This window comes from Podospora pseudopauciseta, chromosome 6 (assembly GCF_035222475.1).
Source record: "Podospora pseudopauciseta strain CBS 411.78 chromosome 6, whole genome shotgun sequence".
Classification (NCBI taxonomy): domain Eukaryota; kingdom Fungi; phylum Ascomycota; class Sordariomycetes; order Sordariales; family Podosporaceae; genus Podospora; species Podospora pseudopauciseta.
In genome coordinates, this window is record NC_085895.1 from 1,547,680 (window position 1) to 1,566,315 (window position 18,636).

General features: G+C 51.0%; 3 protein-coding genes across 3 annotated transcripts; 1 reads left to right on the forward strand and 2 right to left on the reverse strand.

Annotated features, from left to right (window-relative positions):
- Nucleotides 1-1,316: 1,316 nt before the first annotated feature.
- QC763_603200 (uncharacterized protein) lies at nt 1,317-3,672 on the reverse strand. The gene is made up of 2 exons (XM_062914160.1): nt 3,264-3,672; nt 1,317-3,203 (listed from the first exon to the last, which is right to left on the reverse strand). Exons 1-2 carry the CDS (start codon nt 3,613-3,615, stop codon nt 1,489-1,491), a joined length of 2,067 nt encoding a protein of 688 aa, XP_062762758.1. The 5' UTR covers nt 3,616-3,672; the 3' UTR covers nt 1,317-1,488.
- A 111-nt stretch (nt 3,673-3,783) lies between these two features.
- On the reverse strand, nt 3,784-12,519 carry TAO3 (Cell morphogenesis protein PAG1). Its single transcript, XM_062914159.1, has 2 exons — nt 12,112-12,519; nt 3,784-11,888 (listed from the first exon to the last, which is right to left on the reverse strand). Exons 1-2 carry the CDS (start codon nt 12,136-12,138, stop codon nt 4,086-4,088), a joined length of 7,830 nt encoding a protein of 2,609 aa, XP_062762759.1. The 5' UTR covers nt 12,139-12,519; the 3' UTR covers nt 3,784-4,085.
- A 22-nt stretch (nt 12,520-12,541) lies between these two features.
- On the forward strand, nt 12,542-17,727 carry QC763_603180 (uncharacterized protein). The gene is made up of 2 exons (XM_062914158.1): nt 12,542-17,222; nt 17,282-17,727. Exons 1-2 carry the CDS (start codon nt 15,162-15,164, stop codon nt 17,297-17,299), a joined length of 2,079 nt encoding a protein of 692 aa, XP_062762760.1. The 5' UTR covers nt 12,542-15,161; the 3' UTR covers nt 17,300-17,727.
- The last annotated feature ends 909 nt before the right edge of the window (nt 17,728-18,636 follow it).

Genomic DNA, 18,636 nt, shown 5'->3' on the forward strand with positions numbered 1-18,636 from the left:
GCTACGTTGCCGCTACTATTTAACCACTGCAGGGCACCGGCCTTAGCGCTCGGCCTTCCGGGACTTCGGATTGCTTTCGGAGGCCGAGCTTTCGCTCCAGTAACCGCAGTCCCTAAACACTGCTGATTTAAGCTATCGTATTACCTCTAAGGCCCTGTAATATATAGGGCTTAAATACACTATAAAATCCACAAACAAAAGCTATATTTTAACAATTAATAAAAACAATAAAATAATTTAAGAGAAGATTTATAATTTATATTACAAATATTATTATAGAAGCGATTTAAATTAATATATTAAAAATATCGCTTATATTAAAAGAAAATTATATATTAAAAACTAGGTTTTTTTATAATAAATATATTTTAATATAATAAAGCCGCATTTTTTAAAGAAATATATTTAATTATAATAACGGTCGGTACTTATATATATTATTTTCTTTATATTTAATAAATATAGCGATAGGATAAAAAAGGAAAAACCTATTATAAAAATATTAAAAGAAAAGTAAAAATCGGTAATTATTTTAAAAATAAAATTACCGGAGCGTCGACTTCAAAAAAAGGGGTATTATATTATAATTAACTTAATAGTAAGTCGCGTAATATATAAAGCGTAGGACGTCCCTAATTAATTATTAAGAAAGTTAGAAAATAATTAATTGGGGCTAGCTAAAAGTACGATAGCATTAAAACCCACGAGTACTTCACAGGATATAAAATACTTGGAGTAATCGAAGGTATAGTACGACAAGTACTTTGCAGGATATAATAACTTAAGAGTGATTGGGGCTATAGCAAGATAAGTACTTTAGAGTCCCAAGGTTTATTTATATAGAGGAACTGGCTAATGTAGATAGACAGTTCTGCAGTATGTAATTCACGCTTGTATTTACGATATCTTGTGTTTACATTGAGACATTTTATTGTGCACTGTTTAGCTGCACCGAACTAATTGTCAGAAGTTACCTTCAACCCGTATCCCTTTTAGAGGTTCTGTACAGGGTTCGTCACAGCTACTATAATAATGTTTAGAACGTTAATATTATACCGTTATAAAAAAATATGCTATTTTATTTCTTAGTAGAAAGATTTACAAAATGCATTTATAGGTATCTTCTTTACTTTTTAGGTTTCCAAAACTTTAAATAATAATAATATAATAGCCGAGCTAGTACTTAAGTAGGTAACTACTAGAAAATCCTCGATATTATATGTTTTTGGTGGATTTTGTTTTATTAAAGAAACCATTCCGAGCTTGGAGATATCTTTTTTTGGCTGTAAGACAGGGGAATAGTGGTGCTGTGGTTGGAAATTGTGCGGTTTGGTGGGTGTCCCGACAGATAAGCATTCAAGGCAGATCTTATCTAGGGGAGAGCGGACGGGATCCCGAGTTCTACACTACTTCAGTTACGCCAAAAGCAGAAACTAGGGATTAGGAAAAAGTCGTCATCTTGACATACCTGTGCTGCTATTACGTTCCTTAAACAATATCCACGACCCTCATCACCGCATGCCTCATCATCTCCCCAGGCGCCTGCTCCTCCTGGTCAAACGAAGGTCGATTTGCAAAGTTGACGATCCCCACACGGCGGTACGCATCATGCGGGGGTGACCATTTGAGAACCAGCCATGGGAATCGGTAATTGTAGTATTGATCCGGGTGCTCTGGGTCGTCCCATGGAGAGTCAGGTTTGACGTTTACGTTGTCCTTGAACCCCTTTTTGGTGATGTAGATTTCTAGGCAGGAGACTTCGTCCGAGGCAGCTAAGGAGTCGGCTGACTGAGGGGTGTTGTGCCATTGGGGGATGTCGGGCGTTATGAGATATTGTTTGTTGCAGAGGGAGATGTATGCTTTGAGGGGGCTGCTGGGGTTCTCTTCTACGGGAGGGCCGAGGACGATTTTTGCTTCGATGCAGGGGCCGGAGAGGGTCAGCCGGGCATATGAGACTGGGCCGGTAGGGTCGGGGCTGGAGAGCTCGGCTTTGTAGTTTAGGGCTGTGAGACGGGTGCTGATGCGGGGAGGGTTCATGACGTCGTCGAATACGCAGGGTTGGTTGATGGAACACCAGGACCAGGAAGGAGAACCAGGGATTCGGGCCGCTTCCTTGACGCGTAATGCCTTGGGGTTGGCATCGCGAGTCCAGGCTAGTTGGTGGTGGATTTCCGAAGACCAGATGCCCGCGTAGTAATTCCCTATGCTGAGAGGCTGGAATTTCTGAGCGATACCAGAAAGAGCAATGAGGCGGTCGGTATATTTTGTGAAGACTCTCTGGGAATAGCTCTGCACGAGGCTGAGCCACAGATCGATGATAGGGAAACAAGAGGAGTTTGTTTTGTTGAACTGTGTAGGATCGGAGAGGTGTCCCATTTGACGCTTGTAGCTAACGATGGCGTTGCCTCCGTGGTGACGATGAAGGCTTGTCGGGTTACACTCGCATGTGATCGTATTCCGGCACTCCCAGATCAACTCATCATAGGCGCAATAGAGGATTCGTTGCGAGAGAAGACGCTCTTGATAGATCCAACCCCGTTTCATAGCGGGGTAGTTGTCCATTTCAATCTCGGTGTCGACGGAGTAGGAGAAAAGCTTGCTGTGGGTGTCAAAACAGGGACGACGAGCGTAGTAGGTATGCTGCGGCTTCGCCGAGTGCAGTTCGTGCACGGGATTATTTCGGGATAGGAAGCAACCGGTAGCAACATCGGGGGCAGACGTGGCAGAGAGCGTGAACAAGGCGTTCTCGTAGACGTTTTTCATCTGAGCTGCCTCCTTCTCCCAATCTAAACCATCATCCTGGATGATGCAGAGGGCATCAATCCATATATACGATAGGCCCAGGTGTTGTACAAATTCGATCGCCTCGTGCAGGGTCTTGGGTATATCTTCCCACGGAATACCCTCAAGCCTCTTTGGCAATATCGCTTTGGTCGTTGTAAGGGACTGGGCCAACCCCCAACAATAACTCAAAGCAACGTAGTCAGTGTCTTTCATATCCTCCGTGGTCTCAACTAACCGTGGCAGACCATCCCCAGTACCAACATCCACAACTCTCGTAGGAATGAATCCCCTCCTCCCTACCCTACACTCATCATGAGAATCAATACACTCCCTCAATCGTCTTTTCGCAATCTCCGCCGCCTTCCTCGGGTCAATATCAACCTCTATCAACGTCGCCCTACCCAGACAACTCTCCGATTCTATTATCTCACAATGTCAACCTCCCACCACCTTACGCACCATCCAAGGAATCTTCTCACCAGTATCAGAGAATACTTCAATAAACCTCAAATATTCGTCATCAGCGAGATTGTACTCGAGCTTGAGCGACGTCCCAACCCGGCCATCAACAGTAAACATCCCATCCTCCAACCTTGGCTCCTTTCCTTCAAAACATTCCAATGCTTCAATCATGACCTTACAATTGACGCACGTCTTGGCCGATTCGTAAACATCACTTAACCAGACAGCCAGTGAAAGCGTCATTTTCCCCTGTTTCTGGACATCGACCCATTTGCCGTTGGGCAGGGGAATCTGTCTGTTGGGCATTAAATCGCAACAAATGCGGCATTTTGGCCCATCGTAAACCGGTAATGAGTCTGAGGCCGACATGATCGTTTTTTTTTTGTTCAGTGTTTGCTCATGGCGAGTGGTATTTTGAAAGGCCAAATTCGATGAGTGAAAACGGACCATCCTGGAAGGTGAGAGAGAGATATGGCACGGCAGCTTGGCGCCAGTTGACACCAAGTGCCAAGCAGCGAACCAACATAATTGGTGTTCCCACAAGTGCGTCGGCAACTTCAGTGCCATTTGTATGTCAGGTTACTCAATATTGATATAAACAGCTACATTACATATATAAATCATCGTGCCTCATCCCTTTACCCATCTCCTTCATCCCTATATGTTTCCTCATCTCTGTCCCCAGATCACCCCCATGTTCATTACACAAACACCATCATCATACAGTCCTCCCCTTCGCTTCCCCCTTCCCCCAATGATGACGGCAGAAGTCGAAAACTAAACCCTCGCCGGCCTTGATTGCAACAAGCTCAGGCTTCTCGTCCTAAACCCTTTCCTGCCTACAACAACTCCCTATTCCCAAACCCCTGCCCCCCAAAGCCACCCATCTGCAACCTCTGCTGCAACACCATCCCCTGCTCTCTCGCCCCCTCAAATCCCTCTCCCCCCATTGCAGACGGCGCTCGTGACTGCTGTTGAGATCTTGGTGACACCCCCTGCACACTAGGCAACCTCTCCCTTGTCCCTCCAGTCCCCACCCCCCTCAACCTTCCTCTCAAGCCCCCCTTCCTAATCATGCTCTCCAAGAAAAACGGACTACTATTCCCATTCCCTCCATCCGTAGTTGGGCGTTCATCATCCCCATCAGAAAAGACATCCTCCACAAAATCCTGCTGCTGGGGTGTATCATGCTCGTCATCCGAGGCAAAATCCAGCTGATGGTGATACGGTGCCGAAGGGGAAGTTACCGAACGAGCGTGAAGACCAGGACGGAGGATAGCGCTTGGCGGAGTGATGTTTGCGGGACCTGGGCCGCCTCCAGTGCCGGTCATAGTTACCGAGAACGCCCCCGGCGTCATCGTGTTGGCTGCTACTAGACCGTTTGTTGGCAAGACAAAAGAGGGGCGATCGGCAAAGCCATTTTGGAAGGACATGCTACTTGTGTTTGAGGAAGCCTGGTGCAGAATAGGGAGGATTTGCTCGTCGTAGAGTTGAGCGTCGGATTCGAAGGCGTCAGGGGAGAATTCTGTCACTGTCCTGGAGGAACGGCCATCGGACGGTGGACTGGTGGAGAGGTCGTCGAAGAAGTCGTCTAGGCTGTCAAGTTTGGAGACGAGGTCGCCCATGGGGGGGTTATCCCTTATGTCGTCTGACATCATGGTGTCCGCCCTGTCCGAGGTGGGGAAATAGCCATAGGGGAATTCATCGTTGTGGAATTCAACCTCGGGCGTTGGGGTTGGCTCGGCGGCTATGCCTTCGATCGACTGGCACATGTAGAATGCGGCGTGGATGTTGGCGCGGGTAGAGTCAGTCTTTTTGGCTGGCATGGGAATCGCCCAACCGGAAGTTTCTGGGATGCCAAAGAGACTTTGAGTGCGCTCGTATTCTTTTCGGACGGCCTTGGAGGTGGGTCGGGTCATGCTCATGCGGAGGTGCTGCTTGTCCATGGTGGAACCGGACATGGTCATGATGTTATCAAGAACCTCGAGGGCTTCCATGCAGTACTCTGTTTGCAACAGTCGTAGCAAGGGTGAAATCATATCTGAGCCATGGCTCGCGATTTCCGGCTTCCTCATGTCGACTTCGGGGATGATTACCCTGAGAATCCTCATCGTCTTGATCTTGACCCAGGCAGTCGCGTTGGTCAGGAAGCCCATCAGCATGGCAATCATATGAAAGTCAAGTGCTGGCAGAAAGTAGTCTTGAAGAGCTGCCAGCATCTGCGAGACAAAGTCTTCCCCAGATGAGTACATGTTCGCCAGGTACTTGTCAAGAACCAGCGCAATACTCCTCAACTCTCGCTCGTACGCAACACTCATCAGCGAGTTCGCCGTCTGAACCACCTCTTCCTCCAATATCTTCTGATCAATAACATTCAGAAGCCTTGGCAAGTTGGCAATGATGGTAAAGAACAGACGAGTATCGTCTCCAATCAGGGCATCGCTCGGCAACTGCACAAGTCTTTCCAGCGTCCGCAATGTCGAGTCCAGACACGTCGACGACCGCAATCCCTTGTAAAGAAGTGGCTGCAAACCCTCAAACGGCCCATCCCACTTGGAAGGCTGTCCATCATAGAGAAGCCTTCGCACATTGGCAGACCCAAAGTCCAGTTTGTCCAAGAACTCATTCAGTATCTCCACTGCTTCCAGAAACTCGCACTCATTGATTGACTCTAGACAGGCACATGTCGTCCAGAAGAGTTGTGGAAGAGCCAACAGCTTCTCTGCATCAAGCTTGACGATCAGGGTCTTAAAGGTAGTGAGTATCTCCATCGAAAACGACTGAATCTCCATATCCTCGTCCGCAATAGTGTTCGACAAGCGAGCGAGCATGTCCCCAAGCATATGCTGATCCAACGAAGTGAGAATACACCTGAAAATCTGAAAAGACCGACAGGCAAGATGTCTGACAGGACACGAGGTTGCCCACGTGAGTGATAGCCGGCCCCATTGGTCTTTGATGCCAGGGAAGGTAAGCTCAAAAGTCTTGACAACCTCGGTGGTCAAATACTCCATACTCGGAGGGACTTTATTGTCATGCTCGTTGACCTTGCCATTGCTGTCCTCGTACCCCCACACCACAGACCGGTCATGGCGTCGAATAGCATCAATGAGATCCTCAATCGACTTCCTTTTCTCCACCGGGGCATCATCATCAAGCTGAGAGATGACAAGCTCATGAATCAAATGCACCAGCATCTCCCGAGCCTGCTCCTGCACCAATGGCGTGTAGTGATCCCAGAGCACCGTCACCACCTGCAAAAGATTAGGGACATTCTCCGCGGTAAGGCTCACAGGCGCAACCATGAGATCCACCAACAAGATCAAAGACAGTTGTCCAAGCGAAAAGCCAGCCTGTTTCGTACCAACAGGAAGGACTACGGCCAAATCCGCATAGTAAGGCAGCTTCTCAATATTATCCGGCGGCGGAGGAGAAGCTTCCCGCTTCTCATTCGGAACCATCGTCTTAGGCGTGATCTGCGACAACAAGAATTCCACCACCTTGTTGCCCGGGGTGATACTGGTACTCGCCAAAAAGACCACAATCTGCTTGGCATATTCGACAAAGTTCTGCTCCCTCCGCTCAAGACAAAGCGACATGATAAAATCGAGGATGAGTCTCACATTCCCAGGATGGGGTCCCGTAGCCAACGCCTGCCAGAGTGCCTGCACTTCATTGTGCAAAGCCGCACTAGACTTGATGGTGAGTTCGAGCAGGTTGGCCAGCAGTACATATGATTGGGCAATCGGACCGCCATTCGGGTCGACTTTGAGTTCGACTGATTGTACCCAAGGAAGGATGACAGCCACGATGTTCCTTTGGGCTGATCCTTGTTGTTCCTTAAAGTAGAACGTAAACTCGGAGAAGATGTGAAACGCCAGTTCGGTGTGTCGTTTGGCCAGCCTCTTGGATATCTCGAACTGAGCGAGCTTGTAGACAGCCTTTGTCTTATCCGATATACTAATGTCGAAGTCTTGGAGTTTGGAGCTCTTGGGTTGTGGTTGGCGCTCTTCAAGTGCTCGAAGGAGGTGTGCCGCCTTAGATCTGATTTTGCTTTGGTCGTTACCCAGCATAAACAGACAAAGACCCAGAAGCTTCCAAAAGGGGCAGGGGTTCTTGGGGTGTTCCAGAATGACCTCAGTCACGACAGTAAAGTAACTCTCCAGCACCTTGGGCACTTCAGCAAGGTAGCATCGCGAGATGCAGTGTTCGAGGAGATATACAAACTCCTGGTTGTGGACAATCAGGTTCTTGAGAGCTCTCCTGCCGATGACATTCATACGATCGCTGCCAGAATTGAAGATGGCCTCAATCCAAGCCAGCATCCGCCTCACATCGAACTGCCGAGAAGAGCTACCGTCGGTGGTAAGGCTGATGGGTCCGCCGCATAGGGACGCCATGGCACTGAGTGCCGCCGTTCTAAGGTTCCTCTTTTCAATCTCCATAGCTGCTGTGACAGTGCCACGTTCACCCACAGCCTTTTGATCAATCACTGACTTCCTCATGTTGTCTTCTCTTTGTCGGATTTGTGGCTGGTTCGGCGAGAAACCGCACCAATCCTCCATCAGAGCAAATGCCGACTTTCGAGCTTCAAATGTCATCCATCTAGATGGATCATTGGTTCGGTTGATACCCTCAAAAAGCTCCTCCATAAGCCCGCAATAATGACGCCTGAGTTTCTGGAACTCCCAGTCCATTTGAACTTCGCCATCCATCAAAAAGATCTTGAGGTCCTTGGCATATCCGACCAGATTATTGAGAATCCACTCATCCTGGTACACTTCCTGTTGCTTCAAGAAGTGTGATGTCAACTTGTAGACATGAGTGATTTCAGTCCGTAATATATCCATCTTTCGGTTCCGTCGCGGACTGCTGTTGGTACGCTGATGAATCCGCTGCCTAGCGTCATCATTGCAGCGCCCGACATGGCCTTGAAGTTCCTCGAGAAGAGTGCGATAGATGTGGACGTTGATAGAGCCCATCGCTATTACTACTGCTTCCCGTATCGAGGCGGACGAGACGGAGAGCAAGGGATTTAGGTATTTGAAGAGAGTGCGGGCTGAACCAATCTTTTCGGCAGCCGTAGACCCCTTCCGACCATGTTGCCCATTGCTCGCTCCATTGGGACCACTGCCCGGATCTGCCAACGTTGTGCACGCAAATACAAGGTACAGCTTCCACTGCTCAACAACACCCTCTTGCTGGCTTGTTGGCGTCTTGGCTGTGAGGCGGGCACTATTGATGTCGTTGTAATATAACCCTCGTGATGGCTCCGAGAGTACTGTGATGACCTTGTAAAGCTGAAGAATCCGCTCGCAGACCAGATCTCGTGTTAATGTGATAGTGAAGGGGCATTTGTCAAAGGCGATTCGGATAAAGTTGGGGAAGATCTTGAACCACAGGGTTGTGTCATAGGACATATCGCTGGTGCAGAGTTCGATCAAGGCTCCTTGGCTGTTTGTCTGCATCCCTCGCTGCTGGCGGCTGCGTTCCGCTACTGATAACTGTTCATCATTGAAGTTCATGACTTGCATGGAGTCATTTTCGAGGATGTCAATAAGTCTCTGTGTCTCTTGCCCACCACCGCCTGGCTTTCTTAAGACACCGTCAAACTCCCTGATCAATCGTAGCACGTTGACCGCGTGATATCGAACACGTCGAGATTGTGAGCATAGGAAGAACAGGCCATGTGCCTCGACTTGATCGACTTCTGCCCATACGCTGGACAAGTCAAGTTTGATCCCACGCTTATCGCCAGTGGGCTCACCGTTTTCAGTCGTGGCCTCCCTCGTCTTTTGCTTGATTTCCTCAATCCAGATATGAAGAAGTTCGATATAAAGCATCAAAGTCTTCTCAATATGGCCAGGTCCCAGCATGCCGCCATCTGACATGGTTGAATAGCGGTCATCGAAATTGAAGATGAACCGTGCGAAGCCCATTGTGACCTGATGGGCATGTGACTGTCGAGCGATAGCCTTCAGAGACTGCGCCGAGGATTCGGCAATATTTGATTGGACATGGGCCGTTCCGGTACAGAGCAGATTGATGAGAGTGTTGAAAGGTATGGGTATGTCTGGAGACAGACATCGAGGTATGGCTTGTACGGCTACGTGAAGTAGTTCATAAAATGCCTGCTTCTGGTCCTGAGGATTCGAATGGTCATCTCGCCGACTAAAGTTGAAGGTTTCGGTAATGGGTGTTTTGGGACCAGGGCTGTTGAACCTCTCAAACTTCTCGTCCAATGCTGCCTGGCCACCAAAAGTATTATCGCAGATGATAGTGATTTTGTTGAGAATTTCACAGAACTTGTTGTAGTTCGCCCGGACCTCTCGGGTCAAAGAAGAAATCATGACTGGCTTAGAGAGCTTCTCTCCAGCGGACAACGCCGCTGGGGGAACTGTTGGAGCGCCCACGGGCGATTGCAGTACTGGCGAGGTTGGTGTCATCACTTCATGAGCATGAGTATGAGCGTATACCTGCGGGAATGGCGGTTTGCCCTTGTCGCCCTTCTCCAAGTCCGCCATAACAGTAAGAAAAGCCCGGATTCCCACAACCATCCGGTCAGGATCCAGTTGTTCGATTCTGAGTTCCCTGTCCTTTTTCTCGAATAGATCAGCACTGATCAAGGGGAAGATGATAGTCTTGAAACAGTGTTCTGGGTGTTTATATCCAACAAATCTAATGATCTGTATCAGAGGCTCAACAACGGCGGTGTCTATTGCACTGTAAGGCTTCTTGGGATTCGGAAGCACCGTCCTCATCACATCATCCAACCTTTTTGTAGGCCCGTTATTGCTCTCTGTTGTGCGGTAGAGGTATGTCCACACGAGTCTAGAAACGACCTGCATGCATATTGGCCTGGTCTCTCGATCCTTGAGTTTGGGTGGCAACGGGTAGATCAGCTGGTTCCATTGGCTGACAAAAGTCTCTGGGGGGGAGACGCAGAGCATAGTGGCAGTCAGGGGAAAGGCGTAGATCCAGTGCCGTGGCTTGGCCATGATTTCTGCCAGACGAGGACAGATGGTGGAGAGAACCTCGGCCCACTTTGGGTGGGCAATATCACTGTTGTTTGCTTCAGCTGCAATGGGCAGCATGAGCATCTCGAGGACCTGGCAGAAGGCCGATTTGACCCTGCCACCTTTGGACCGGCCAAACAGCTTGCCAAGAGATGCCATGAAGTCGCAGGATTGATCCCACGCTGCCGCCGGTGAAGTTTTGATGCGGAGATGCTTCATGCCGCCCAGAACAAGCTCTAGTCTGCTTTCGACATGGGGGCTTCTAGCCGCCAACTCTTGCAGTGAGCGATCCAAGTCGGTGACGAATCGGGCAGTCACGCTGTTGAAGTCGATGTCGCTCATGACACCAAGGAGCTGAGCGAACAAATTCCAGTTGGCCAGTTTCAGAGGCGACAGCATCAGCTGCTCTGTCTCTGACATCTTCAACTGGCCGAAAATGATCGATTCCAGCTTCTCCTCCATTTCCGGCGTGATGGAGGCCAGCGTGCTTTGTGACATGACCTCAAGGAGAACCCGGCAGAGCACATAGATGGAAACTGTTGACCGGCGCTCTGCCTGTGCGACGAAATCCTGCCTGGCTGCCAGACCCATCTGCCCACCAGCTTCCGGGCCACCTTGTGCGGACATGGGCTGTACAGGTTCCGTGTTGCGTCGTTGTAATAGTCCAGGATGGGGTGCAGGATTGATACGAGCATGCTGGTGTAGCTGTCCTCGGGCTTCGCCGGCCGCTTCGCTCTTACTCTTGCGCCATAGCATCATACTATCGATCAATGGCTTTGGCTTCTGCTTGGAGATGTGCCCAAGAGCTACAATGAGTTGGTCAAACGCAGGGTCCGCCCCTGGCCCGCAGATATGTTCGACATTCGGCTCCGGTTCGAACGGGGCCGTTATACACTCGTTCAGCTTTTCTTCTGCCTGGGCAATGAACGAGGTGAAAAGCACATGGAGCGCGTATTCCCCCACGGTCTTTTGCTCATCCTTGGAAACCCGTGATGAATGCGAATGATGGTGAGAATGATCACGGCGTGACCGCCCACTGCCACTGTGCATTCTCTCCAGAGTTCCCCTGGTTTGTGCTGGGGCGCCTGACATATCAGTTGCCGATGAAGTTCTTTCGGGATAACCAGGCCCCGGGTTCAGGACCGCTGTCGTAGCATTGGAGAGAGCAGTAACAGGGCGTGATCCTGGCCCGGTATCACCCTCCGTCCGTGAGAAGGCTTGAATATGCATATCCGTCCTATCAGGTGTGAGACCTGCGCCAGCGGCAGCAATCATCTGCGGGCTGAGAGGGCTCGAGGAAGAGCTGGCAAGGCTGCCGTTCCTCGAGTGATGGATTCCTATGCCATGAACAATCGAGGTCTGGCGGTGATGGCCGTACGAGGCAGCTCTGGGATCAACAACTCGCTCAATAACGCCTCCCAGGGCACCCCGAGGCGGCGGCACATGTGGGTGGGTGCGTTGAAACTTGTCGAGGGACGATTCTCGGGAATGCGCAACGCTCCTCGGTTCAAGGACGGCGGGCCGTAAGGTTCTCTGCCAGTCTTCGTCCTCCTCATCTAGTCTGGTGACGGCGCGGGGCGAGAACTTCAGTGGCTCGTGGTCAGGCAACGTCGTTTGAGACGGAGCTGTGGGTGGCTAGTCAGCAAGACTGGCACTATGAGGCAGTCGGCAGTCGACATGATGTGCCAGGCTGGAGGGCCAAGTGGAGTGGCCCTTGAAACCGGGCGGAGACGGCGGCGGCAGGAGGTCGGTCAAGGAAGGCCCGGAGGCCGAAAGCCACCCGCCCGCGCCTTGCCCGCACAAGATGGCCGCCGCTTATCATGGTGGGGGAAGGGCAACTTCAACTCACCCATTTTTCAGACGTCACTTCTTGCATGATCCGTTGCTACTCCTGGCAATGCGGCTGCTTCGTTCGGCAGCGAGGGGGTCGGAAGGAGTGGCCTTTTTGACAATTGCGTCCTGTCCAGACAGGAAGGAGACCTGTCGGATGGAAGTCGAGGTGGGTTGACAACGTGAGCTGCTCGCGACAGTGCGACTGGCGATTCACTGGCCGCCCAGGTCCACCGTGTTGATGCAGGGCTGCCAGAACGCAAGGGACCTTCAGGGGCTAAATTGTTTGACAGCCAATCAGAGATGGGCCGAGCTCCTCCCTAAACCGGGGCTGTCGTCTGGCTGAGCCAATCAGATATCAGATGGCCGGGCTGTCAGCCTGTCATCCGACTTCACCTCACAGCATTGACCTCTCATGGACTCGCACCTCAACCTCACACATGCACAGTTGAAGTGTGTGCTCATGCAGTAGTCTATGAAAGATTGGCCTGCCTTGCTCTTGCATCTAGTATCATTTGACAACTATAAAACATGCGCTGCCTAGCCTCGAGGTTGAGAGCTAGTTTATGTGTGCTCCGTCACACAGCACTTTCCAGCAGGTTATACAGACAAATTGTTCGTATGATGGCTCAGAACTTACCAGAATGTCTTGCAAACCCCTTAGCTCTGTGAGATATTAATACATGATGTCTCCAAAGTCATTACGATACACCAGCAGCTGCAGCAAGCCATCCGCATCCTGTGCTCACCTGCCATCTCACTACCAGCACAGACATCTTCGATTTCGGAACGTGCCGAGCAAGCGCCAGTTCGTCTGCCGAACATATCAGATCCCGTCTGGCCACCTCTTCCAAAGGCTCGCTTGTGTACCTTTGAGCTGTCATGTCATTAAATATATGCAGCAGTCAGAGTGATGATGTGTGCAGCTGGGCTCGCGACGATGATCGATGAGCACTCGGTATTACAACACAGAACCAATACCAAGGCAGTGTTGCCGAAGGTCATCGTGTTCTCGGCTACTCAAGAAGCGACAAGAAGCGATATCCCCGCGAAGCCCCGTCGCGCCGGCGCTACCCCGAAAATAGAGTGTAGCAAAGTTGGGGGATTTTGGGGTTGGACATGGTGCATAATCCTAGCGTCGACCATGTCCTTGGTCTTGAATCGCAAACCTCCACTTTCCCCTGATCCCATGTGACGACCTTCCCAACGACTTCGACTCCCGATATCATTGCCGTCCGAAGCCTCCCGGGGTGATCCCGAACCCTCGCACGCTGGGTAAGCTTGTTTGTCCCAGCCAAGTGGTGGGGTCCCCGCCTTTTGCGGTTCTGCGCGGGGCCAAAATTCGAGCCGAAGTGGGAGGGGTTAACCACGAGGTTGGTTGCGGTAGCGGACGCCATCGCGGGGACAGCACACGACACGATGCCGTCCGACAGTAGAGGGGTGGTGGTCAGCAACAAGCTAGAGATGGGACACTGGGAATTCATCAAGAAATGGCGGAATCTGATCAGACAGACGTGGCTTCTAGTCAACTTTGTGCCAGGTGTCCGTCCCTACATATTCTCCCACCACAAACACGACTCTGGCTGGTCTGGACCCTTGGAACATGATAGAGAAACTTGGGATTTGGCAGTGATTCTGCGACAGAAACAGCTGCCGAATCACCAAGAGATATTGAAGCTGATACTACCGATGTAGTGAATGCAGCGATCGCGGACTCAGTTCTGCACCGGATTCCATGTGGGGGTGCCAAGGACCACCTCCACGGCCCGGGCTTCGCTGTCCAAATCAATCCTACACTGTAAAAGTTCTTCAGCTTTCTTGTTGGTGCGGGGGATGCTCTCGTTGCAGCCGCCCTCGTTGTTGGGTTCTCTCAACTGCTGGCTCCCACCTTCCACTTGCCCTCATTCTTTTCCCTCCTCCCAGTCGCTTCTGTGTAGGTATCTTGGAAGAGAATCGAGATACCTGTGTTCGTTCATGAACAAACGGAGTCCAATGGCGAATGCAAGATCTTCAGAAGAACAGGCCAAATATCAAACAACATTATGGGGTACGGTAGGTAGGTAGGTATCGTAGATCTCTCGCAGCGTACAATTTTGCAAGGTGCCGGCGGGGCGCGTAATGTACGGCGTATGTTAAAATACCACTCCACGTCGAAACGACGTCTGACTCGATTTGGAACGAGTGGGGACCCTTTCGCGCAATTTATTGCTGACTGTGCCAACAACTGGAGGCCAGGCGAGCTCGCCGTTTGCTGGGCTGGTCCGGCGGCCGTCGCACGTTGAGGAAAACCGCTCCCCGAGTCATCTTGTGTTCCAGGCTGGAGGTAGATATTAAAGCACTCTGGCGGACTGACAGGAATAGCCTTGCGGCTCCGATGAAACGGCACGTCACGCAAAGCCTCGTCTCCGTCTGATGAAGCGTTCCAGCGCTAGGTAGGCTGTGCGGTTGCTTGGCTGCCAGGCTGGGCGGATATGGATCTCGTCGGAGATGGTGGAGTTGACAGATGGCACCCGACGGGTGTGGAAAAAGCCCGGGCCCCGGGACCCTGGAAGGTTGAGGCTAGCGTCCCGGGGCCAGCATGTGGTTATCTGTCGATAAAGTAAGACCGCCGCAATCCCGTACCGCTGAATAAAATTCTACTTGATTCTCTGGTTGACTGCCTCTTCCCTCAAGCGACTGCCCCCTTTTTTCTTCTTCTTCCTTTATTTGTATTCTCTTCACTCGAGCAGCCTCCCCGTCGACCAGCCGCTTAACCCCCCCGCCTTGTCCCTCCCCTGAGACTTGTGCCTGTCTGCCGTCTGACAGCCACACGCTTGGAGGTCGGCGCTTGTTTGTCTTCCGTTTGAATTGGCGCTCTCGCCCGCGCCGATCCGACACCGCGACCACTGGACGGCTAACGTTTGCCGTTTCCAATCCGCCTGCCCCGATCCGATCGCATCGGCGGCACCGCTCCTCCTTAACTTGAGGAGCTCTCCCCCGTTTCCGGCTCCCGGGACGGCCTCAGAAACACACCGATAACACTCCTACGCCGTCATCGAGCCCCCGTTCTGCAGTCCCTGAACCGTCGCCATGGCTGAACTCGATACGCTGGACATTATTGTCCTAGCCGCCATCCTCTTGGGGACGGTGGCATACTTCACCAAGGGCAAGCTTTGGGGCGTCGCCAAGGACCCCTATGCCAGCTCTCTCGCGGCCGCCAATGGCGCCAAGGCTGGAAAGACAAGAAACATTCTCGAGAAGATGGAGGAGTCTGGCAAGAACTGCATTATTTTCTATGGATCGCAAACTGGCACCGCTGAGGACTACGCCTCGAGACTCGCAAAGGAGGGCAAGAGCCGTTATGGCCTCGAGACCATGGTTGCCGACTTGGAGGACTACGACTACGACAATCTCGATGCCATCCCTGAGGACAAGGTCGTCATGTTTGTGCTTGCCACCTACGGTGAGGGCGAGCCCACCGACAACGCTGTTGACTTTTACGAGTTCATCAACGGAGACTCCCCACAATTCACTTTGGACAACGAACCCGCTCTTGGCAACCTGAACTACGTCGCTTTCGGTCTTGGCAACAACACTTATGAGCACTACAACATCATGGTTCGCAACGTGGACAAGGCCCTTCAGAAGCTGGGTGCCCACCGCATTGGTCAGGCTGGCGAGGGTGACGATGGCGCTGGCACCATGGAAGAGGATTTCTTGGCTTGGAAGGACCCCATGTGGAAGGCTCTCGCTGAGAAGATGGGTCTTGAGGAGCGCGAGGCTGTCTATGAGCCCGTATTTGGTATCGTTGAACGTGACACTCTTACTGCCGAGTCTCCTGAGGTCTACCTTGGTGAGCCCAACAAGACCCACCTCGATGGTAGCCCCAAGGGCCCCTTCAACGCGCACAACCCCTACATCGCCCCTATCGCCGAATCCTACGAGTTGTTCAACGTCAAGGACCGCAACTGCCTTCACATGGAAGTCGACATCAGCGCCTCTAATCTCAGCTACCAGACTGGTGACCATCTCGCTGTTTGGCCCACCAACCCTGGCGAGGAGGTTGACCGGTTCCTCAATGTCTTGGGTCTCACTGAAAAGCGCAAGGATGTTATTTCTGTCAAGGCCCTGGAACCCACCGCCAAGGTCCCCTTCCCGACCCCCACCACCTTCGATGCCATTGTTCGCTACCACATGGAAATCTGCGCTCCTGTCTCTCGTCAATTTCTCGCTACTCTTGCCCCCTTCGCTCCCGACGAGGCTTCCAAGGCTGAGATGACCAAGCTCGGTGGTGACAAGGATTACTTCCACGACAAGATCAACGTTCATCATCTCAACATCGGCCGCGTTCTGGAAATTGTTGGCAAGGGTCAGAAGTGGTCCAACGTCCCCTTCTCCGCTTTCATTGAGGGCATCACCAAGCTGCAACCCCGTTACTACTCCATCTCGTCCTCTTCCCTTGAGCAACCCAAGAAGATTTCCATCACCTGCGTCGTCGAGGAGCAGAAGCTCCCCGGTCGTGAAGATCCTTTCCGCGGTGTCTCTACCAACTACCTCTTGGCTCTTAAGCAGAAGCAGAACGGCGACCCCAACCCCAGCCCCTATGGTTTGACTTACGAGATCACTGGTCCCCGCAACAAGTACGATGGTATCCACGTCCCCGTCCACGTCCGCCATTCCAACTTCAAGCTGCCCTCGGATCCCCTCAAGCCTGTCATTATGGTTGGCCCTGGTACCGGTGTTGCTCCTTTCAGAGGTTTCGTCCGTGAGCGCAGAAAGATGGTTGAGAACGGTCAGACCGTTGGTAAGACCATCTTGTTCTTTGGCTGCCGCAAGTCCACCGAGGACTTCTTGTACTCCAAGGAGTGGGAGGAGGCCAAGCAGGTCATGGGAGACAGCTTCGAGATTGTTACTGCCTTCTCTCGCGAGAGCAACAAGAAGGTCTATGTCCAGCACCGGCTGAAGGAAAGGTCCAAGGAGATCAACGAGCTCCTTGAGAAGAAGGCTTACTTCTATGTTTGCGGTGACGCCGCCAACATGGCCCGTGAGGTACACAATGTGCTGGGCCAGATCATTTCTGAGGAGAGGGGTGTCCCAGAGGCCAAGGCTGAGGAAATCGTGAAGAACATGAGGGCTTCCAACCAGTACCAGGTATGTTTTAATCTTCTATATCCCGTTTACCAAGAGAAATCACTGACAACACGTTACAGGAGGACGTCTGGTCATGAGCACAAATCAAATACGGGAGGTGACGGGTGGTGTGTTTTGTTTTGATCTCATTGATTTAGGGGGTCTATTTTTTTTGACTGGCTGGCTGGGGCTGGAATGGGCTGGGAAAGAAAGGGTGGCAAACACAATTTAGCAGGGCGCTAAAAGGCTGGTTGTCAAATTTGTATAGCGATTTTCCATTGCAAACTTTCTTCATCACACGCACACACACACCACATTGACACACACACACATTACATGCATGGAATATAGAATGGACCAGGTGGGCGGGGAGCACACTATAATATATCAGGCTTCAAAGGACAAATTCATTTTGGGGTGTGTGGAGGTTGGGTTGGGTTGGGTGTTTTTGTCTTTTTGGGAAGAAGGAAGATTTTTATCATCTGTCCATATCTATATATTTTTGCACAGCACCTTTGTTACGTGGTTGGGTTTGTGGCGTCGTGGTGGTAGATTACTCCCTAATTGTTATTTTTTTTCTCCGAAGAGGTATCGTTGGGATCTTGCTTTAAGCACACCATCATCAAGTACAACCACACTCTCCCAATGCATCAATCACACAACTACTTGACCTTCACAACCCACCAAATCCTCAGACACTCGTTATAATTATTCTCTAAAGACACACATGAAAGTTTAACTCGCATAACTGACACTGATTATTCAGCATGTTGCCGCAATCCCGTATCAATGATGGGCTGCATGTGATTTCACGGAGTCGTAATGAAGGTATGTATGCTCAATTAAATTGTTCTCATCTTTGGTTCCCGTCTCTACAGTGCGATGTGGATGGGTGGTGTTGTGAATGATAACACCCTAACCCCCCTCCCCCTACCAGATGAGATTCCCTGATCTCGTCATTGGAAATGGGGGCATCCCTGATTGTTATCCCTTTGTATATTTCCCATTGCTTGTTGGGCATGTGAGGGTTTCGGAGAAGAGCAGGTTTGAGTAGTAACGAGTAATGATGGCGTCGGGGGTGAACTTGATCGTGTTGTCTGGTCGGTGGCGTGGTTGTATACTGAGTGTATGATGGAAGGTCCCGACGATGGGGCTTGGTCTTCGCTCTTTCTCATGGTTACACAACCTTTGGGTGAGTTTAATGACTGGCTGCAATGACGATCTACAGACCAGATTGGCCAGGGAATCTGTCCGGCAGGAGACGTGCAGGTTTAAAGTGTATGGTTGCTTCATGTCTCGGAGCTCTGGCTTTCCTTTGCTTCCTTGGCATCTTTCCGTCTTTTGTAGGTGTGTCTTCGGTCAGCTTGGTGCAAACAGCCACAAATATCCCGTTCTGAGCTTAGAAATGAAGGGATATTTTCTTGTTGTTTTTATT

Bases quoted from the DNA above. Each gene is read 5' to 3' on its own strand.
- QC763_603180 (XM_062914158.1), top strand. From the start codon at position 15,162: ATGGCTGAACTCGATACGCTGGACATTATTGTCCTAGCCGCCATCCTC.
- QC763_603200 (XM_062914160.1), bottom strand. From the start codon at position 3,615: ATGTCGGCCTCAGACTCATTACCGGTTTACGATGGGCCAAAATGCCGC. The intron at 3,204-3,263 runs GTGAGAAGATTC...GTGAGATAATAG, and splicing joins TGAAGTATTCTCTGATACTG to AATCGGAGAGTTGTCTGGGT.
- TAO3 (XM_062914159.1), bottom strand. From the start codon at position 12,138: ATGCAAGAAGTGACGTCTGAAAAATGG. The intron at 11,889-12,111 runs GTGAGTTGAAGT...TAGCCACCCACA, and splicing joins AAGTGACGTCTGAAAAATGG to GCTCCGTCTCAAACGACGTT.